The sequence below is a fragment of the Anopheles merus genome, chromosome 2L, assembly GCF_017562075.2.
Source record: "Anopheles merus strain MAF chromosome 2L, AmerM5.1, whole genome shotgun sequence".
Lineage (NCBI taxonomy): Eukaryota > Metazoa > Arthropoda > Insecta > Diptera > Culicidae > Anopheles > Anopheles merus.
Window position 1 is genome coordinate 41,133,568 of NC_054083.1, and position 22,153 is coordinate 41,155,720.

The following is a 22,153-nucleotide window of genomic DNA, read 5'->3' on the forward strand; positions in this document are numbered from 1 at the left end:
ATCGATTGTGAAATGAAGCAACAGAGAGGGAGATTGGCTTTTATCCTATTTATTGAATAACTTGCTTGCACCATGAGTGGGTAGTACATTAGCCTTTCCCTTTCACAAGGGGGGTAGGCGCGATCGGCAGCGTAAAACACACTCTATTCATGGTTGATGCCACACTAGCCAATTGACCCGCGAGGGGCCACACAGTACAAATACGGTATTTAATTTCGTTCCGACGAAGCGCTTGTTCTGGTTTTTTGGGGATTGGTTTTGTTTTTGTGTCGTCCGATTTGTGAAGTTTTGAATTATACTACAGCTTCTGCTATGCATGTTGCCCGGGGAAGCGGCGTTGGATGGTGTTCGCGGCGAGCAACGGTAAAAGACGACTCCGGAAGGGAATACCGCACAGACGGAAGAAACAAAAAATAGTAACAATTGTCCCCTCCGGGCAGGTGCGGTGGTGTTTAAAGGGATGTGCAGTCGTCGTCTGTTCTTATTTTCCCAGGGATGTGAAGGGTTTAGTGCAGTTCGCAAAGGTGCGGCACGTGGCTCAGATTGCCGACGGCACCGATGGCCAGTTTGCTGGAGGCAACCTTCCTGGCGGCCTAAATATAAAGAAAGAAAGTAAGTGTCATTCGTTCGTGTTTGGGAAACGTTTTGCCCCTCCCGTGTCCCGTGTAAAGCACAGCACTTACAGCTTGAACGTCACCAGTGGTGACGGCATTGACGGCAGCAAGCAGGTCACTCTTCTTGTACACCTGTCCGAGCAGGGCCGACTCCTCGCCCAGCTGATGGAGCAGCGTGCTCTGGTTCTCGGTGTACTCGGCCGCGGCAGCCAGGGCCGACGCCTTACCGCGGGCCACATCCGCGTCGCTCACCGACAGCGACTTTAGTGCCTTCACGCCAGCCTCGACCGCCTTGCCCGCGTCCTTCGCATCGCCCGACAGCACGAACCCGAACATACCGTTGTCCGAGTAGCCGTTGTACAGCGAGCTGCTGTTGACGCCCGCGAGTGCCTTCGTGAGGACACCATTGTTCGTACCGCGCTTGGTAGCGGCACCGACACCGGCAGCGTGCTGCAGCACCCAGAAAGCCATCGCTTCCTTCATCGAGTTCCAGCCGACGGCCTGGGCACCGACGGCGACGGCAGCACGCGAACCGGCTCCCTCACGGCGCACCTCGCCAGTGTTGAAGGCGGACTTGCTCTCACCTCCCGCGCCCGACTCGAGCGCCAGGCTCTGGGCGAACCCGACCAGCATCTGGTGGTCAACGCCGACACCGGCAACGGCCGCCCGGTTGGTGGTGCAGTTGGCCGCAAAGTAGTGCTGCATCGTTTCCGACGAGTGCTTGCCGACCAGATAGTCCGGGCAGAAGACGGAGTTGCCCAGCCCGTCGCGGAAGGCGGCCTTGTGCAGCAGCTCCACCGCCTGCACCTCCACCGGCAGACGGGCCAGCTCGTTGCGGATGATTGGCGTCAGCTCGGCCAGCTCCCAGGGCTTGAACACCTGGCCGGTGGCGGTCGCCTCCAGGTACTTCAAGCCCACCTCCAGCTGATCCTTCGTCACGGCGACGCTGTACGTTACCAGCTCACGGTCGGCCGCGGTCGTTAGGCTACCGCCCGCCTGCTGAATATTGCGCGTAATACCGAAGGCGGTGGCCGTCTTGGTGGAGAGCCCTCCGGCCGCACGCAGGACGTGGGCCGCACCGAGGCAATCGGCAGTTTCGTTGCGCGATCCGGCACTAACAAGGATGAACAACTATCATTAGCCGGAAAGTCTGGAGGACCTCCCTCCCCCCCTCTCCCCTCCCCCGCCATGACACTGGACACTCACCGGAAAACGATGGAAATCCGCGACACGGCAGCGTTCGGGTCGGCCGATGCCACAACCAGCTTGTTGGGCAGGGTGGTCGTCTGCACTTCGGCCGAGCCACGGCTGGCAGCGGCAGCCTGTGCATGGGCGGCAAAGCCACGGGCCTGGAACAAAACGAAACAATCACATCATCACCACCAGAGAGCAATCGACATCGACGACCAAGCAGTCTATGCTTTCGGGACGGAAAACCCCTCCGTATCCGTGGATTATTTCATCACGGCGAACAATTTACGTAACGAGATTTGACACTTCGTCCCTCGCAGGGCGAAGGAAAACGCACGAGAACGTGCAGAAAATTTGCCACCGAGCCACCAGCGTGAGGGTTCTTACCGCTGCCGCACGAAGCATTGGCGTTTTCGACGTAACGGATGCCATTCTGCTGAACCCCGGCTTAGCTTTTCCTCGGCTGGAAGTTAGTTCGGTTGGACTGCTGCTGAACTGCGCGGCCACAGAAAATCCGGATCTTTGTTGGTGCTCTCGTTCGGTCGCCTTTGATTTTTTTCTGCTCTTCTTTGCGGTGGAGAAAAATCAGCGAAACGTCAGAAACGTCACGGCGATTGACGGCGAATGCCAAGGTGTATGGAAATGCCACAGTACATTTATACATTTGAATCAAATCAAGATTCATGGAATCGGTTAGAATGAAGAATTATTTTTGCAGGATTGCATTTTGTTGTGGACATTTTGTAGAAATATAAACGAACAAGCACAGGGCACAGAATAATGTTAATTCTTAAACCCTTTCCACTAAGGCTATCTGGTACATCTTGACTCGCATGTTTCTAACGATTAGGAAATCATCTCCAGCGGCTTAAGCTAAGATTACTGCATGCATGTATGACTGCATCTTCATCCAAGGATATTAGGAGACAGTTCAGAACAAAGGAAAAATTCTACACCCGCATTTAATGCAATCAATTCGTGTTCATCAAAGAAAGGTAATGAGAAAAAAATCTAATTGTAGATACAAATAAATACTTGCATATAAAAACTCAACGAGGACGGTCACGTCAGTATGTTGTTCTGTCGAGTGTCGTACCAAATATCCTATGCCTACCAAACAGCAGATTTTGCCTCAGCAGAGCTTTGCTTCCTGGACATAGTAGGCTATGCCTTCTGACATTATAAAAAGTTCCTAGTTTACCACCAAACGAGCAAGTTGGCTTTTATTTGCTCTCCGTTTGAACTGTAATTAGTGTCCATTTTAGCCGTTGCGAGAAGCTATACAATATCTTTGAACATTCACTAGAAGATTTAAAGGTTTTTTTTTGCTTGGTTGTACCTTCTAACAACACATTTAGAATCGACTGTTGTTAAATATTTCTTCGCAATTTATTTAATTAAGGTATTAAATGATTGATTCATAGTTAATGATTCGGTGTGTAAAAAATCGAAAAATGTTGCTAATGAAAGAAGTTTAGACATAAAGATGCAGAGGAGGAAATGATACGAACATCTGCTTCAAAGTAAATATTGAATTTAAACCACATTCGTACGTATGGATACCATCCTTAAGTGTAATGTTCGAACGTGGAAAACATCCTTTTAAGACCGATTTTTCACTCTACCTACTTACGCTATTTGATTCGATGGCAAAATTATTCATCCTGCATAAAGTTCCACTTTTCCAAAATAAATATATCTTCAAGGTAGCAGCCAGAAACGTATTTACTGCAAGCCATTGTTGTCCACCAGAGCTGATGTCAGCTACTACCCGTTGCTTGAAGCTCACAGAGCTTTGGATATTTTGTAAAGTAATAAAATGAAATGAACGAACGACTCTGTCCTACAAACGGACTAGCCGCTTCTTACTATGAACTATGGCACTGCTTGAACCAGCCGAGACATTGATCTCGCTCGCAGTACATACACCCTTACGGTGTATCTTATGCCGCCGTAGCTCCATTGCCAGACAATCCTCCGGCGTGATAACCGGCTTGAACGGACAATATTTGGCGGTGTGTGCTTTCGTACCGGTGGCTTTGCAGCGCATACATACGAATGTTTGCAACACCGGACAGGTTACGTTGCCGGCCTCATCCTTGCATCGATGGCTCTCGTATACCTCCCGGTCCGCCTTATTGTTGAAACAGAACACACAGTGCTAGTATATCGGGAGGGGGAAAAGGGGGATACAGATCGTTCGCGTATTAGTTTAGGTGCGTTATCATTTAAACAAAGGAATTTCAACTCTACTCAGCATCTGGTCTACAGTGCAATTCTATTAACTACGAGACAGATGAAACAGAGACACACATGGTACACATAGACAGACTGCTATACGAAGGGTTGGCTTACATCCAGCTCGCAGGTACTTTTGTTTCTGCATTTTCGTAGTGGACGGGTTGTTGATTGTTGTTTCGGTTGGTTAGAGATGTCCTGCAGCACCATATTCTTCAGCTCCGTTGCAACATCCACAGCTTCCATTAGTTCGCTTCCGTCCATTTCCGGCGCGTGCTTTGCCTGCAGGTCAGCTTCCTCCTCCAGCTCGCAGGTAGTCCCGTTCGCTTCAAAATCTTCACGAATTTCATCTAACGTCGTATTGCGCCACTTGTTCGCGCTGGCTTCCATGATAAGCGATCTCAGATCAATTTTGTAATGCGATTGACCGATTAACATCGGAATGAAATCGGGATAATTTTTTAAAAATTCTTTTGCAGCCTCATTCATTGGCTCGTCCCAACCGTATGGAGCGAGTATTAGTTTCCACAAATCTTCCGCGGTCTTGTTGTTGGAAGCGTTCTGTTTCGTTACCTCCATCTTGCTTTCTAGAACAAAAGGATCATTTTAAAGGTTAGCGTACTAGCGCATATACACACGCCTCGTAAGACGATATCCGAGCGTTCTAATGCGCGTTCTTACCGGGAATTAGCAATGTTTTACACTAGTAACGCAGGATTGTACTTTTCATTTGTAACGACGCATAAAAATTATAACGACAAAACATCACACAAACAAAATCGATTAAGCGAAAACACATTAAAAAGCTGTCCAAACGCTGCGGATCACCATCAAAAACCCTTTGCTGCACGACCTGCAAACATGTGCGAACTGTTTGTGCGCGAACGGTTTTTTGCACAAAACACGATTGTGTGCGGCTTTTCAAATGACAGATGCGTGCATATGTGTGCGTGAGATGAGCGATGACCACAAGTCGCAGTAGCCGGCGGGACCACCAACCACACACTCTCTGTAAAGTGGTTTTGGTTTTGGGTAAAATTATCATTCCAAGAAGTAGCTTTAAATTGGAGCATTTAAAAAAAATAAAACCAAGAAATTATTTAGAAATATTTTAGATAGCGCAATTCAGCAAACTGTTTAAGTTCAGCTTCAACGACGCTCAAGTGCAGTATCTAGTAAAATTTGGTGATGTTTCAAAACATCAGATGCAGCCAGTGTGGCCAGATTATTTTGGCGGTTTTCGGTAGGCGCATCAAAATATTATCGGTAGTTTTCGGTAGGTTTAGAAGTGATGAAATAATCTTCCCAACGAAAGGTCAGTAGCACGAAAAAATACATCCTTTACCTATTTCAAAGAAATAGTTTAGATTTGGTTCATAGCAGCCACATGAGGCCTTTCTGAGGTTACCCAAGTGCCACAAATCCACTAAACGACCACTAAACGGCTTCTAAACGCCTCAAATTCTCTACCTAAACGGAATATAGAAAGACTTCGTTTAGCAGACGGCAAACGACTCATGCATTCTAAAAATAGCAAAAAAGCTGGTGGCGCCATCTGTTTGTGGGATACCCAACCTGTGGAGCTTCCTCGCTTGGAGGAGAGCTTTCTCATTTCCTCTGTACTGTTGTATGGTTTCGCATTGAAGTTATGCATCGCTAGAACTAGAACGGCGATACGATTGTTTAAATACTAAACTCCAACGGAAACCACCAGTACTGAAGCAAGTGAGATTTGAGTAATGGTCGTTGGTGTTGATACCCACGTATCTGACCTCACGACCATTCATATAGATTTTTGCTCAGAAAGTTAGAAGGCTATATTGGTAATTATAAGATGAAACTTGTCGAAACACATTGCAAGAAAAGGATAGCAATATAATGATGAGTTGTAATACGCCATCTATTGATCAAACCAATGAAGCTGTGAAGCTTTCATTTTTTTCCTATGGATATTCAATTTTCCAGTCGTTTAAGCTTAATCTGTGGCGCTTGGGTATTGCCTGACAGCTATGTTGATTATTCGGATGAATTGGTAACTGTAACGATAACAAAACATAAATTAGATATTGTTTCTAAAAATAGTGCATAATTGACTCTTGAATTGATTCCAACGTATTAAAAAATCGCACGTCTTACATTATCCGTCAAATCCCATATCAAATTCTACCAGCGTGTCCAATATCATCGCATCTCATGAAGTACAGACACGGGCATTGGTCTCTGTTGAACTTCTGATTCTGGTTGCTAGTGATTTCCATATGGAGTTTAATACATTAAGTGATTCGGGAAATGGTTATATGACTTTTTGGTCAGCATTACGAAAAAATCTGTGATTTTCGGTAGGATAAATGAAAAAATCGGTAGTTTTAGGGGGCTCATCTGTGAGCCGTTATGCATATCAAAAATCGATAGGAATACACAAGATCTATTAAGGAGAACAGGTTGATGCAAAGCCCGTTGCTAGGTTGCCATTTTCAGCTCGCTTTTGACAGTTTCATGAAAAAGTGTTTACAAACAAACGGCTAATAGTTAACGCGCAAAAGTGGACGAATTTACTATTAGGAAGGTTATATTGGTTAAATTTCTTGCGGTCAATCACTTCTGGACAATAAAGGAGAAGTAATTGCAGCCTACTCTGTATTCAGAAACATTGATAACCTTTTTCATTGTTTGCCATTCCGTGACCACAAACCACTACCGTTTGCAACGGTCTTGCTGGAAAAACGAAAAGTTTAACATGTTCCAACTGGGTAAAAGAAGTCCTATTTACCTCCAATTAAACACTGAGAGTAAAATGAAACATCCAATCGACATACACTGGTACAATATGCATACCGTCCTTTACTTATAACCCGGCGACGAATGTTAAATGAGATCCTTGGATTGTATCAGACATGTAATATTCTAATTGGATTCTAATTATTCAAAGATTCTAAGAGGAATTGAATGTAAAATGCTGAACAAAACTCTCATTCACTCCATAGCAACGTCCATCGCTAAACATAAACAATGTTCACTTTAACTGTCAAAATTTTCCCATGGCTTTCTGTCAATTTACTCTAAGCGCTTCGACCTGTTCTCTTTCAAGGACCTTGGGAATACAGTAGAACGTCGATTATCCGGGCAGCTCGGGATCGGACCGTTGCCGGTTAATCGATTTGCAGGGATTTCGACCATTATCCCTGCAAATCGATGTCGAACAGAACAGCTGTCAAATTTATGCGCACGGTTAAGCCTCCCGCCGGTTAATTCGCCCCCGGATAATCGACGTTCTACTGTAAATCGGTATTTCTGGTCACTCTGCTCGCGCAGTTGACGTTTTTGTCAAATGATGATGATGTTTTCTAAATTTGCTGCAGAAAGGAGAAAAAAACACACACCAGTAGGGACGGAGAGTTCGGTCGTGCGAGGTTTGCTACAGTTTTCATCGTGCAAAGGTGACGCCAGGAACGGCCCCAGCGCGTGTGTGTGCTTGTGTGAAGAGATTACAGTTGAAGCAGTCCATTAAACGTTTGTTTGTTTTTCGTTTTACACCCTATGATAGTTCCTACGATTCTTTACAGTCTCTGAATCCAGAATCCAACTCGGTAAAGGTGAAGAAAGTTTTAGGATATCAATCTATTGCGAAGTTAGTGCGTGATGAATGGGTGAATATTTAGTCTCTGTCTCTAACCCGAAATGCCGGGGTAAAAGTGCGGTGCTGATAAGTGTTTTTCACCAGCCCAAATCCATTCCGAAAAAGCACGTAATTCCATGGAAGTTCACCCGAACGATGCAAAGAAATAGTTCTTCTGGGTAAAAAGTAAACCCCGTTTTTTCCCGGAACGTGACGACGCCGTTGCATATGTGCAGACAGCTCCCTACTTTCTTTGCCGTGCCTCTGTCTCCCTCTCTCCCTCTCTCTCTCTCTCTCTCTCTCACTGTGTGGGAGGATGGCTGTGTGTGGTTGCATGTTTACTTACGCTCATCTGTGTGTGTTTGTGTGTGTCCCTTCGTATGGATGATAATTGTGCATAGTTGAGTGGGTTTGTTGTGGCTCCAGTTTTGCACCAGATGCACCAGAGTCGCTGTGCGCAGTTTTGTTCAGCTAGCCATAGGCGTGATTCATCATAACATCATCGGGCATCAGCTCGCGCATTCTACACAACCATCACCATTCACCATCATCAACGTCACCATACCGCGCTCGTTTCTGTGTGCGTGCGCGCTCTCTGTCAAATTTGTACGCATTCAATTGACAGTTGTGTTGTTTTTGTGGGACAAAATTAGAAGAACTGGTTGGATTTTGGTTGTTCCTTTTGCCGAGCGGTGCAACGTTGTGAAGAAGCGCTCTGCATTCGGTAACGCAGTGGATTTGAAAAATCATTGCCAGCATTAACCCTTCGCTGTGTTTCTGAAAAAAAGAAACACCCACACGTAGACCCTTTTTTTTTAATCTGCGCAGCCCGCATCTACACAGGAAAATGTGTGCACCATAGGGTGGCAAGCGAGTGTGTGGTGCATTGAATGTGTGTCTGTGTGTGTGTGTTGTGTGGAAAATTGTTCAAAATTAGAGTGCCCGATTGGTCCGGCAACATCCCCTTCCGTTCGTCCAGCAAAAGCAATCCAAGTGAACCATAAATCACTCCGCATAAAACAATTGCCAGCGCTCTAAACACACTGTAGTGACCAAGATCTATTAAGGAGAACAGGTCGATGCAAAGCCCGTTGCTAGGTTGCCATTTTCAGCTCGCTTTTGACAGTTTCATGAAAAAGTGTTTACAAACAAACGGCTAATAGTTAACGCGCAAAAGTGGACGAATTTACTATTAGGAAGGTTATATTGGTTAAATTTCTTGCGGTCAATCACTTCTGGACAATAAAGGAGAAGTAATTGCAGCCTACTCTGTATTCAGAAACATTGATAACCTTTTTCATTGTTTGCCATTCCGTGACCACAAACCACTACCGTTTGCAACGGTCCTGCTGGAAAAACGAAATGTTTAACATGTTCAACTGTGTTAAAGAAGTCCTTTTTACTTTCAATTGAACACTGAGAGTAAAATGAAACATCCAATCGACACATGCTGGTACAATATGCATACCGTCATTTCCCAAGTGCCACAAATCCACTAAACGACCACTAAACGGCTTCTAAACGACTCAAGTTCTCTACCTAAACGGAATATAGAAAGACTTCGTTTAGCAGACGCCAAACGACTCATGCATTCTAAAAATAGCAAAAAAGCTGGTGGCGCTATCTGTTGGTGGGATACCCCAACCAGTTGAGCTTCATCGCTTGGAGGAGAGCTTTCTCATTTCCTCTGTACTGTTGTATGGTTTCGCATTGAAGTTATGCATCGCTAGAACTAGAACGGCGATACGATTGTTTAAATACTAAACTCCAATGGAAACCACCAGTACTGAAGCAAGTGAGATTTGAGTGATGGTCGTTGGTGTTGATACCCATGTATCTGACCACACGACCATTCATATAGATTTTTGCTCGGAAAGTTAGAAGGCTATATAGGTCATAATAAAATGCAACTTGTCGAAATACATTGCAAGAAAAGGATAGCAATATAATGATGAGTTGTAATACGCCATCTATTGATCAAACCAATGAAGCTGTGGAGCTTTCATTTTTTTTCTATGGATATTCAATTTTCCAGTCGTTTAAGCTTAATCTGTGGCGCTTGGGTTACTTATAACCCGGCTACGAATGATAAATGAGATCCTTGGATTGTATCAGTCATGTAATATTCTAATTCTAATTTTAATTCTTCAAATATTCTAACAGGAATTGAATGTAAAATGCTGGACAAAACTCTCATTCACTCCATAGCAACGTCCATCGCTAAACATAAACAATGTTCACTTTAACTGTCAAAATTTTCCCATGGCTTTCTGTCAATTTACTCTAAGCGCTTCGACCTGTTCTCTTTCAAGGACCTTGGTAGTGACAATGGGCTACACACACAAACACACACGCGTTCCCTCACACCAGTGAAAAATGGACCATTGCCGGCCTACTATGATCTCGAACCACTGTCGAATGCACTTTAGCTAATGCGGAGATTGTTCCCTTTTTTGTGTGTTTTCCCTTCGTATGTGCTTGTGCCTGTTTTGTCCATGTGGGTGTGAATGCTGAATGCATCATATTGATCGCTTTTTTTCACCCTCACTCTTTTGGTGCCGTTGCAGGTGACCGGAACCGTGTCCGAGCCCGGGAGCGCTTACCCCGAAGAACGTGTGTGTTCGCATTTATCGATTTGTGTTCCGGGGGTGAAAACCGGAAGAAAACTACCGGTGCACACAAGTGTAAAGGAAGAAGAAGAAGAAAAATAGCAGTAATCCCTTGTGTCTTTGAGTGCGTGTGCGTGTGTGTGTGTATGTGTGCTTGTGGCAGTACAATTGTGTGAGCTGTTTTCCCCCCTTTGGTGCAAAGGGCGAGAGGACGTGGGAGGACCCACCTGGACACTGGACACAACACACACCCACACCTGGTGGAAATTAATTCCCTTTTCTGTGTGACGCTGTGAGCCGTACGTTGTGTGCTTGAATAGTGCGACCACTTTTCCAGCGGGGTCACAGGGACGTCGGCATCGAAAATGACATCATTCTTCAACGTTGGGGCCCTCGGGGGCAACCCGTTCTCGACGCCCGTTGGACAGAAAGTTGGTGAGTAATTTTAGTTTTGTTTTTTTGGGGTGTTTGTGATTAAGCTTAATGGTTTACAATTTTAGGATTTTTTTGTTTAAGAGTATATGAAACACACAGAAACCTATCACTTAATGTGTGACAAAAATGAAGAAAATATGACTAGAATCCCTTCGGTGCGGCATTAATGGCATCGTCATGCTTGAAAAGCCCTAAGATTAAGCGCGCGCGTCCGCAGACGCAATCCGGCCTTGGAGGTGAAAGTCCAACCGGCCCCGTGTGCCGATGGACACTTTCCCCCTCTTCCCAGTACGAAAAGTCGTTACGAAAGCTAATGGGAATGGAAATCTTTGAGCCGGTCCATCTGTTTGACCGGTGCAATGATGAGATTCATGTGAGTTTTTCACCGCTGACGGTTACGGTTTCGTTTCCATTGCACATAAAAAATACGGCCAAGGTGGATAAGTGGCGCTATCACGCTAATATCGCTGGAACAGTAAAACAGATAAGCTGCACGGTGACGCGTGTGTGTGTGAGTACGTCCACTGGACAAGATAATGATAAGAAGCAGACACAAAGAACCGCGCGCGTACCACGGCGATACCTTTTTAAAGTAAACACAGCAAAACGAAGAAACTGTGCGGGAAAAAAACAACTCAAGTAAAAGAAGGCAAATGCAATGTAACAACATGCTCCATTCTCACCTTTCTTTGTCGCGTTGGAGCTTCCATCGGGGAGCTTTTATTCCATCCTTCAAGCAGGTCTTTCTGCGGTTTGAGGGAATACTTTCTGTTGCCACAACACGCGAAGCCTTGCAAGTGAGTTTCTTTTGCTGGATGCGGAATCGGCAACACAAGCTGCAAACGTTGCGCCCTGTTTAGTATCCAGCAAAGAGGAACAGAAAAATAAAAACTGAACCTTTATGACGTGTGTTTGCAGTTTTAAATTGTTGCCAACGGAACATTGCTTGCATCAATCACTAGAACGGCCCATTTATGAAGCGAAGGGTTTCGCCGAACGGATTTTTCATTTTGATCTTAAAATCCCCCCGAACGGCGTCTTTTTTTTCAAATTTTTAACCGCAACGGGCTTTTGATCGGTTACTGATGTTTGATAAGTGAGCTTGATTGCATTCTAGCTGAGTTTCAGCAGCTCAAGGTTCCGGTACGTTCGCTGCTCACTGAGGGGCGTTAGCGATCGTTAGGCAAGATAAAGCCAAAATGAAGTAATAGCAACAAAAAAGTTAGACGCAATTATTGGCATGCATACGGCATGGGTGTTGGGGCCAAAGCACACCCGTTACAGTCAAGCGTGCCCTACGACGCACACTCCCTTACATAAATCTCTGTTGCGCAATTACGCTTAAGCGTGAAGAGATGATTTACAATTTTCCACTGATTTGATGCGATGCTTTAATGCCCTTTTGGGAGGACGGGACGGGAGGGCGATGTTGTTACGCTACTGAATGCTGCACACTGTGAATGCAACATTATTGGCATTATTTTAAGCAATTTAAAATAACTTTAAACCCGTGTAGTATTATGTGTTGTTACATACTGATGCTGGTACAAGCGCGCTCCGGATGTGTCGAATCCGCGGTGACTCACAGACGAAACGATTGAGAGCTACAAATTGGAAGCATCAAGCCGGGGGCGTGGGCGGATAGGAACGTGCGGTCTCCCAGGTGGAATCTAAAGTGCGCAACAATACATTTAAAAAAGATGAAACACCACCACTAACAACCGCTCGGAGAGACTCCAGACCGCGTTGGCGGTGATTGTAACGTGCATCCACCAGTGTACCAAACAGTTGCCGTTGTTGTACGCGCACCAACCAACACGCGCACGAGCGAGCGGAAAACAGCTCGAGGTGCATTCGCCCTTCACGGCCGGAAACCCATCCCACCTAAAACAGACCAACACCGCCGAGGAGAAGTTTTAGTTCCACGAATTAACGCACAGGAGACGACGCGTCAGCCCTTTGCCGGTTCGGCCTGTTGGTTTGGGAGAGTGGGGGGACTGTACGCGCGTGTAAATGTTATTCACCGCATCGAAGGAAGAAGCCATACCGAAATGAAACCTACCACTGCTCGACGCACCTCCTTGCCATCCGAAACCGTGGCTGGATATTGGTTCGTTCGGATCGGTTCGGTTAGGATATATACAGCGGTTAAAGGTTTTCCTAACCCAATTTGGAGGTGGGGGCAGATGACCCCATGGACGTGTGGGGGCTTGTTTCCCGTGCGCGGGAATACAATGCAATGATGCGTGAAACGCATTATGGTTCGTGTAGTGTAGCTATGCGCATAAATGTGAAGCTAAAAGGTCATCGAAACAGAGAAATGGCATGATTAATTTTTACATTAAAATAAATTAAATTAATTGTCATGTTTCGTAATTTTAAATCCTAACAAAATAAGACATTACAAAGACATATGTATTTAATGTTATTACAAAAAGGAAACATTATTATCATACTTAAACCATAAACCTACCGCCAACACTGTACTGGAAAAGGGAGTTCCCCAATCCTCCGTCAGTGGCCACCATCAACAGTTGTGTGCTGCCTTGTCGTACCATTTCCATCGGTCGTTACCGATTTCCTCCGCCACACAACGGTGCGTTATGCGAGTTTGGTCACCAAACGCCCCCTACTCCACCTGCTGACGCCCCACTGTACCATAGAGAAGCAAAGGAAATGATTTACATAATAATTATTCACCAGGCGACAACCGACCGCGACCGCCTCAATTATTACGTTCCCCGTTCCGTTCCGTTCCGTTCCCTGCTTCCGTCAAGACGTGGCAAGAAGACGTTGCGCGCCGTGCGTGTCATTGTGGGCTCATTTGAATTTGATGTTATTGTTGTTATTATTGTTGCTGTTTGCATTTCCTCGTCGCTGGTTCTACAGACAAACAACGCACAATTACCGCAGGAGGAGCGAGGGCTTGCATGCTTGTCCTGTAAAGCGAAGGACATCAAGGGCATAGCAATGTTGGTACTAATGCTTTATAATTGGGCCATTGTGCTTGACTGGAGCCTGCCAGTTTCATCCAGCGGGAAGGTGGTAGGATCGAACATAAAACAAATCACGCTGGAAAAAAGATTCGAATGGGAATTGGCGTGAAAATTAAGTGACAACAACAAAAAACGTAGAAACTCCCGATTACATCGATTACACGTTCTTTCAGCTTTGTTTTTGGTAGACAGCGAGGAATTGGAATGTTCTTCATTACCTGCATGAAAATGAAGCTGGGGTTTCCCCTGTTAATAACGGCTTTTCTTTAACGCGCTAAATCATCATTCTTAAGCGTGGAATCCGTACGGAACAACACAATAATATTGTTGTAGATGCACTGAAACGATGCGATGATGATGGGCTTACCACCTGCACACGCCATTTCATGCTTCAATGCCTACTGGGACTGGGGGTCTACTGGATTGAATCGTAGCTAATGTTTTACCAGCAAAGTAGGTGAAAAGCGCTGTGAGGTTGTGTCCGATGGTTGATGGATCTACCATGCGCGACGACTCGGGATTGTTGTACGCACGTCGGTTAATAAGAGCATAGGAGCTTCTCGCACTGTTTTTATAGCGATAGTATACCCAATATCTTCTAGACTTGTTGATTCATATGGCTATTATGAGATACAACATTCCTCACTTCTTCTTTCCAGAATACGAAATATGGTTCGTATCTGAAAAGCATTCTGATTTGTCTTCTTGGCCGTTCGAAAGAATGCTGATGTATCGGTTTTCTGGTGTATTGGTTCTTCTGAACCATGTTCCACTTCATTCTCGATGTTTCCAGAAATATCAGGAACTGCAGCTTGTTCAATAGCTTCCTGAGGTAATGTAGAATCCGTAACTGGCACATCTGGTTCCTCTACTTTCATTCAACCTAGTCTGAAGGGTACCTTCTTACTTACTTATCCGGCGCTACAACCGCTTTGTAGTCTTGGCCTGCCTCAGAAGTGTCCGAAACCGCTCACGGTCTCGCGCCTTCGTCTGCCAGTTCATTATCCCGGCCTCAATTTGGGCCTATCACGCTTGGCCTATCTTTACGGGCTGGGTCCTCTGAAGGGTAGGGAAGTCCAAATTCCACGATGTTGGTCTCGATTTCACGAATCAACTAACGTCTTCAGTGACATACTTCCAGAAGAATATAAGACGTTACCTTCCGGGCTACTTCAATAATTAGTCTTCTGCATGGAATTTTTGCCGTGTCGCCACCATGTTTCCGATGAAATTGTTCATTCTATACAATTTCAATTGATCGAATTACTGGTTTACTCGGTCCCAGCAATCTTCTTAACGTTGTACGTATGTTTCTCCGCATCAATAGCTGAATTGGAGTGAATCTGTAAACTTGGAGAAAAGTTTGAAAAGAATCATAGATTTTCGCTTCCTCTTGACTGTTGTATAGGACAACAAATGTTCATTGTTCTTATGTAAAACACTTGATACACTTGAATCAGCTCCAGTTTAACCCAGTGTCTACTATGATTGTGTTACATGCTAGCATCCATTCATATGGCTACTATGATATACAACATCAGTGCTAGCAGTGCTTTTAAGCAAGAAATTGTCACTGTTTTTTCATACTGTTTCTGTCTGAACTCATCACACGGATGTGTTGAACGTGCATGCGCTCAGATTCGCGTTGGAAAACGTTCAATTAGCGAAAGAAAATAACGGCGATAGCAACGTTTGTTTGGTAAACATCATTCTTCAACGTTCGAGCACCGGCCGGTACCTTATCCCGGTCCCGCGCTGATAGTGATGAGCGTTTTTGCTCGTTAAAGGATTAAATAATTGAATGTTTGGAAATGGGACTATCTGGCAAGGAAGGGCAGCCCCTCAGCAGAAAGGTCGTGTTTACTTTCTTCCATTTAATCAGAGCCTACTGCTGCCATTTGTAAACAATGATGAATCACAATAACATTACAGTGATACCACGAACAGTGCCGAAGAAAGTGTCCAATTGTCTGTGGTTCATCGGGAGGGATTTGGTTTTTCTGTGTAACTTTTCTACGGTTCCTCTCACTACGTCACAGCCCTCAGAGTATCAGGTCAGGCCACAATCATCGAACCAAGAACCCAAAATGCTGACAAGCAACTAGCACAGCGACCAAGAGCACACAGTGACGATAAGCTCTCCCACCCGGTTCGTGGGGTTTCGTTCGCGGGCGGCGGGGAACTAACTTTAATGGATTGCTGCTTATCAGTTACGTTAGTCAGGTCGAACTACCTTCGAGCATGACATTTAGTCGTCGGAGAAGGGCACACAACAAACACACACAAATACTAAGTGCGATGGAGTTGATGTGGTTCGTTAGCAAGCTCCCCGTATGTGACTCACTGCGAAGGCCTCTAATGACCACACGAAATGTTGTTATGATTGCAAATAGGCAACATGTTGTTTACTGCGAAATTGGCAGCTGTTCTTGTGTGAGTGTGTTTATACGACCGAAATGGACGGGGCGTTTAATGGTCCTTTAGCTATGAGGTGATAATTTGGTTAGTAAGACGTTAACACGGCATAAAGCTCAAGGAAGTGGGAAAGTCTTCGGTTGCCGATGATGTTGTATGATTATTGTTTATGATTATAATCATTGCAGAATGATTATTGTTTATGATTCATAAGAAAATCATAAATTATTGCACTAGATGACAATGAATCTGATCGATCTTCTTGCTCCTCTCCTCTCGCTCTCTCTCTCTCTTCCCCACAGAGCAAGCGACAGATGCTAGTCTCGCCTCGGAAAACTGGGCACTCAACATGGAAATCTGTGATATGATCAACGAATCGTCGGACGGTGCCCGGGACGCGATGAAGGCGATAAGGAAGCGACTGGCGCAAAATGCGGGCAAAAACTACACCGTCATCATGTACACGCTGACCGTGCTGGAAACGTGCGTGAAGAACTGTGGCAAAGCGTTCCACGTGCTGGTCGCGAACAAAGAGTTCATCCAGGAGCTGGTGAAACTGATCGGCCCGAAGAATGATCCACCCCCGATCGTGCAGGAAAAGGTGCTCAGTCTGATACAGATCTGGGCCGATGCGTTCCGCTCCCAGCCCGACCTGAACGGGGTGGTGCAGGTGTACCAGGAGCTGAAGAACAAGGGCATCGAGTTCCCGGCCACGGATCTGGACGCGATCGCACCGATTTACACGCCGCAAAGGGTAAGCAATTGAATGGTGTGTGTGAGAGAAGTGATTGAAGACTCTCATTTCCTTCTTCTCACTATCTTGCAGAGCGTCCCCGACGGTGCTCCAGCGACGGAAAGTGCAAACACTCTGCCGGTTTCACCACATCACCACCATGCTTCACAAACGCCAGGATCGCCAGCAGTAAGTGGGATGCGAAGTCGTCGACCATTCCCGTTTTCACTTTACATTAAAACATCCATTTTCGGTGTGTGTGTTTCCTGCCTACACAGATGCCTCCACCGTCATCGATGTCGCAGGATCAGATCGCCAAGCTGCAGTCGGAGCTGGACATCGTGGCAATGAACATGTCCATCCTGGGCGAGATGCTAACCGAGCTGAAACCGGGCCAGGAAGATGCGGCCGACTACAAGCTGCTGACCGATCTAACTTCTACTTGCCGGTACGGTGTCCCAGACACATACACAACTTCATCCGCTTCGTAATAATCCACTCTCAATTGCAGGGAAATGCAAAACCGAATCGTCGATCTGATCGGCAAGGTGCAGCACGACGAGCTGACCGCCGAGCTGCTCCGGCTGAACGACGAGCTGAACAATCTGTTCCTGCGGCACGCCCGGTACGAGAAGAACCGCGACCCGAAGAATGCCTCCAGCGCGACACCGTCCGCCATTCTTGGGGCGGCGCTCGGTGCCGTTGAAATGCGCGACCCGTCGCTGATCGATCTGAGCGAAGAGCCGGGCGCTACCGGTGGTGCGGCCGGACACAACGTGTCCACCCAGCTGGCAGGGCTTAGCCTGGCGGCGGCCGGTTCGACAGCGACCGCCTCGTCACAGCTTGCCCAGCTCACGAGCGTAACGGCCCAGTCCGGTTCGTCGATTGGCGGGGCCAAGTCACCGAACAGAGCGACCACTGCCGGGGCACCGGCCGGCAGCAACATTCCACCGGACGTCGTATCGGACGAGTTCGATATGTTCGCCCAATCACGAAACACTACCGGGTAATGATCAATATAGTGGTGCAGACCACCACTGAATGATGCTAATGTGCCCGTTTAACGCTTCCATTCTTGCAGCGACAAAGAACCTTCACACCGATTAGATGCTTTGGGTGCGCCGGCAGGCGCCAACACGGCAGCGCTGGTAAGCATCTAAAAACCGCACACTCACCCACACTACTGCCCCTTACATGCACTTCCCTTTCTCCCGAAATGGTGACTTGTTTGATGTCATCAAGTTTTGTTTGTAGTCGTTTTTTTACGATCCTCTGGCTCTCTTAGCTCCATTTTCTTGTGATAAGTTTTCCTTTTCTTTGCAAGGTTTTCCAAGTTACTTTCAAAATAAATATTGTTATTCAGCGCGTACAAGATGTTACAGGATTTTCCAGATCACTTTGGAATGTGCACATCATTATTCACTGCCAGCAAGATGTTTTTCAACAGCTGTCAAATGGTGTATTTGCGTCATAATAAAATTTCAGTTCTTACACATGATTTTCAACGCACAGTAAAGAACTGTCAAACTCAATACAGCTTGAGACGTGTTGAAAATCAAGTGGAAGAACTGAAACATTATTTTGATGAAAATACAACATTATTGACAGCTGTTGAATAACATCTCACAATCAATGAAAAATGTTGTAGGCATTGGAAAATGGCTCGGAAAACCCTGCAATCGACATAGATCTGCCATTTCATTTCCATCTAAATTATTTGTAGTTTCATCAGCATGATTTTCACTTCAACACTTCAACGGTCCTTTTGCTGTCGATTTTTCACCGGAGCTTGAAGCCACATCTCATCAAGAATTGTACAATATTTTCAAAATTAATATGACATGTATTTTGAAGCGAAATAGACCCATGAAATGTTGAAAATCATGCTGAAGAAATTGGAAAAAAACACTATGAAAAATTGAAGTATCCGAGTCATGTCGAATAACTTCTTGCACATAGTGAAAACAAATGTTAACATTCGAAAGTGACCTTTGGAAACCCTGTATCCTTTCCATTGCGTCTGTAAACGTATGTTTTGTTTGCAACAAACTTTAGTTCTGTACAATACTTTCCTTTCCAACTATTGCCCGGGTTTGTTGCTTGTCGGAGTGTTTAGAACGGTTTAGTTGAGTTTTCTTTCCAATTACAATTTCCAATTTGAAAAAGTAGTCCAATTCGGAAAAAAAATTCTTCCAATTCTTCTCAAAGTACTATCGAACGATGATTCAAAACCAATACTTCCGAATCATCAACCACTATTCACATCATTCCCCCCCCCCCTTTTTTTCTCTGCTTCTTATCGTGTGTATGTCGTTCTTTCTTTTTCTTTTCTTTCATTTTGATTTATATTGCCCGTATTGTATGTATTATTCTTCATCCTTTCATTTCCCTACGTACTCTGTAATGTTTGTTGACTCCCCACAATCGAAATGTAAAACAAAACCCAAACTGCTGCCAAAATTATGCGATCATCGGCCCTTCTACTGAAACTGGTTTACCACGCTGATCGACTGTGGTGGTGTACCGTGCGTGTTGTTTGTTTGTACTTTCATCACAAATTGGAAAAACGATCCTGGTTCCGGTGATTCCTACTACACACACACACTACTCGAAACAAAAACACAACAAAAACGCAAAAAACGATACACCACATCATCATCTTATCAACCCCGTCCAATACACCCCGGCAACATCGCAACAGGGTACGAGGGAATCGGAATTTGACGAGATCGAACAGTGGCTAGGAAATCCGGTGAGTAGTACTCTTGCCATGTGGCGGAAGCTCCGTTTGCTAGGCTAGAGCACCTTTTGTCTTGCACGTGCGTGGGGAGCAGTAGCAGTAGTCGTCGTTGTTGCGTTACCATGGTGTAGCAGAAGCCATGCATGCCATACATTGCCAAGTAGCCTTAGATTTCCAACACTTTCCATTCCCAGCAAGTTTGTTTGTTTTGTGTTTTTATTTAATGTTGTGTTGTTTTTTTTTTTGCAATTAACAGTTTGTTCTTTAATTAATTAAACTCCATCAATTTCATGATCTCTCTCTATCGTTCTCGCTCACTCTCTCTCCATTCCCCCGGGAACAGGACGACATTGACAACCTCGAGGCGCAAATGGCGGCTGCCGGAGCGATGGGCGGCGGTGACGGAGGCGCTGGCCACGGTGCCGGCACGGAGGAAAGCCTAACGAGCAAGGAGTTCGAAAAGTTCCTCGCCGAACGGGCGGCCGTAGCCGAAACGTTACCGACGATCAGCAGCAGCAGTACCACCAGCAGCAGCCCGGCAACCACGGCCAAAGATCGCAAGAAAAAGTCCGACGAAACGGACGGTCTGCTAGCGCTGTGAAGCAGCTGCGCGGGGTGATCCCGATCGTGATCGGGGATATGGGACACTGTTTGTTTGCAGGGGAGGCCGGGGGATGGGGGAAGGCCCCGGCAAGTTGTTTCGTTTGATGGTTTTATTTTGTAATTATTGTTTAATATAGTTTCTGCTCCAGTCGCGCGCGCGTTCCTTTGGAGGTATTAGTGTTTGTTTTTTTTTTCACATTTAGGGGTTTCCCATAGGGCAATAGAAATGCAGACAGAGAGCTAGATAGAGAGAGAGAGCGCAGAATGTAAGAGGTGGATCGGGATGGAAAGTTTTGGTGAAAATATTTAGTAAAAAGAAAAGCCAAAAAACCCAAAATTTAAAAAAGGGGAAAGATAAAGTACCATCGTCTCTGTTCTTGTTTTTATATTTGCACCTTTTTTTTATAATTTTATCGCCGTCACGGCACAGCGAATGTGAGCCATATTATACATATATAAAAGCAAAAGTGCTGCTGCTAGCTACCACGTACGGAACTGGGAGGGACGCGGAATCATTATGGGACGAAAAAGAAAAAAAAATACACACAGACAAACAAGCAAAGACGCGAGCATCGTACTAGAAGGAGAAAATATATTTAATTGTGACCCTAGTTGTGTATTGCATTAAGGTATACCAACCAACCTTACGTTCGGAACGGGGAAAGAAACGTTGTGAAAGGGTTCTTGAAATTTGAAAAAGGATAATTTGTAAATCGGTTAGGGAATGAGAAATGAAGCTGGTTTCGGTGTGTGTCATCATCGATCGAATCGATAAGTTACATAAAATGTTTGATTTCCTTTTAATCGTTGTGTGCAAAACAAACAAACAAACAAAAAAACGATTCGATGTTGTGATTGTTAGCTTTTTTATGTGCTGTGTTGTTTGTTTGAAGAAAAAAAAAGTACGCGTGTTGATGCTTCTGAACGTAAAATACCAACGCTCATCGAACTATGATGAAAGCAGAGCAGTATGTAAAGGGTCACCATTAAAATTACCCACCAATAGGGCTTAACAAAAAACTGAAGAAGAAGCGAATTAATTGTTAATATGGATGGAGTGCGAAAGTTGCGAAAGGAAAAGTTATTTCAAAATCACCTCGGGTCGGGGCTTTCGAAACGAGCTAAACCAGCAGCTTTCAGTTTCTGTGCGTGCAAAGAAAAGTTGTGAATGGCCGTTTATAATTTATCTTTTCCCTTCAAATCTAAAAAGAAAGACAAACCAACAGGATAAAAAAACACATAATATTGTCCAATAAAGCATGCAAACAAACTCAAAGTTGCAGTCATTTGCGTAACCGTTGCGTCCTAAATTCAAATCTCACTCGCTCTCTCTCGCGTACGCGGGCGCGCCATCTGGTGAGCATTCTGGATCCCTCAACCACACTCATCTTCAACGGAACGTGGCTTTCGTGAGCAGTGTGGCCAGATTAGTTTGGCCGATTTCGGTAGGAACACCAAAATGATATCGGTAGTTTTTGATTGGAGTATCAGATTTTTTCGGTTGAAAATTTGAACTCAGTTGAAATGAAGTGTTGACCGAGAGAAGGAGGAAGGGGGAGTGCTAATCTGCAAAACGAAAATTTCATATCACGAGAAAATACATCCTTCGTGTGTTCAACAATCCGAACATGTCAAATAACATACATTTTTCATGTTCGATTTCGTGTTCGATTGGTACCAGAGCGCCGGGCAAGTTTAATGATCCCAAGTGCCACAAATTTACTAAACGACCACTAAACGGTTTCTAAACGACTTAGGGCGGTGGCAACGCTCATCGAATGCGATTTTATTGGACGTGATTTATATGGGATTTGACAGATAACGTCGGACGTGCGATTTCGTCGTCCGACTTTATCTGTCAAATCCCATATAAATCACGTCCGATAAAATCGCATCCGATAAGCGTTGCCACCGCCCTTAAGCTCTCAACCTAAACGGAATATATAAAGACTTCGTTTGGCAG

The 22,153-nt window shown here is 45.2% G+C and overlaps 3 protein-coding genes and 1 long non-coding RNA gene across 13 annotated transcripts; 1 reads left to right on the forward strand and 3 right to left on the reverse strand.

Annotated features, from left to right (window-relative positions):
* Window positions 1–33: 33 nt before the first annotated feature.
* Window positions 34–2,361, reverse strand: LOC121591534 (cytochrome b-c1 complex subunit 2, mitochondrial). Its single transcript, XM_041912156.1, has 4 exons — window positions 2,193–2,361; window positions 1,821–1,963; window positions 684–1,728; window positions 34–593 (listed from the first exon to the last, which is right to left on the reverse strand). The coding sequence occupies exons 1-4, from the start codon at window positions 2,235–2,237 to the stop codon at window positions 507–509; spliced, it is 1,320 nt and encodes a 439-aa protein (XP_041768090.1). The 5' UTR covers window positions 2,238–2,361; the 3' UTR covers window positions 34–506.
* Window positions 2,362–3,438: 1,077 nt separating this feature from the next.
* On the reverse strand, window positions 3,439–5,131 carry LOC121591535 (protein nanos). Of its 3 annotated transcripts, XM_041912161.1 has the most exons (4): window positions 4,725–5,129; window positions 4,161–4,630; window positions 3,675–3,966; window positions 3,439–3,598 (listed from the first exon to the last, which is right to left on the reverse strand). In XM_041912161.1, the coding sequence occupies exons 2-4, from the start codon at window positions 4,620–4,622 to the stop codon at window positions 3,591–3,593; spliced, it is 762 nt and encodes a 253-aa protein (XP_041768095.1). In that variant the 5' UTR covers window positions 4,623–4,630; window positions 4,725–5,129; the 3' UTR covers window positions 3,439–3,590. The 3 variants fall into 3 exon arrangements, with proteins under 3 accessions (XP_041768095.1, XP_041768094.1, XP_041768093.1); XM_041912160.1 differs by having other exon boundaries at window positions 3,439–3,966; window positions 4,161–4,626; window positions 4,725–5,131; XM_041912159.1 differs by having other exon boundaries at window positions 3,439–3,966.
* Window positions 5,132–5,259: 128 nt separating this feature from the next.
* On the forward strand, window positions 5,260–21,021 carry LOC121591533 (TOM1-like protein 2). Of its 8 annotated transcripts, none has more exons than XM_041912154.1 (9): window positions 5,260–5,358; window positions 10,227–10,703; window positions 16,417–16,868; window positions 16,941–17,036; window positions 17,126–17,295; window positions 17,359–17,853; window positions 17,929–17,995; window positions 19,549–19,599; window positions 19,931–21,021. In XM_041912154.1, the coding sequence occupies exons 2-9, from the start codon at window positions 10,634–10,636 to the stop codon at window positions 20,186–20,188; spliced, it is 1,659 nt and encodes a 552-aa protein (XP_041768088.1). In that variant the 5' UTR covers window positions 5,260–5,358; window positions 10,227–10,633; the 3' UTR covers window positions 20,189–21,021. The 8 variants fall into 8 exon arrangements, with proteins under 8 accessions (XP_041768088.1, XP_041768085.1, XP_041768082.1 ...); XM_041912151.1 differs by lacking the exon at window positions 5,260–5,358 and adding an exon at window positions 7,405–7,480; XM_041912148.1 differs by lacking the exon at window positions 5,260–5,358 and adding an exon at window positions 7,416–7,636.
* Window positions 13,101–14,676, reverse strand: LOC121591536. The gene is made up of 2 exons (XR_006004546.1): window positions 13,918–14,676; window positions 13,101–13,775 (listed from the first exon to the last, which is right to left on the reverse strand). It is a non-coding gene; the product is annotated as an uncharacterized LOC121591536 (long non-coding RNA).
* Window positions 21,022–22,153: the final 1,132 nt, after the last annotated feature.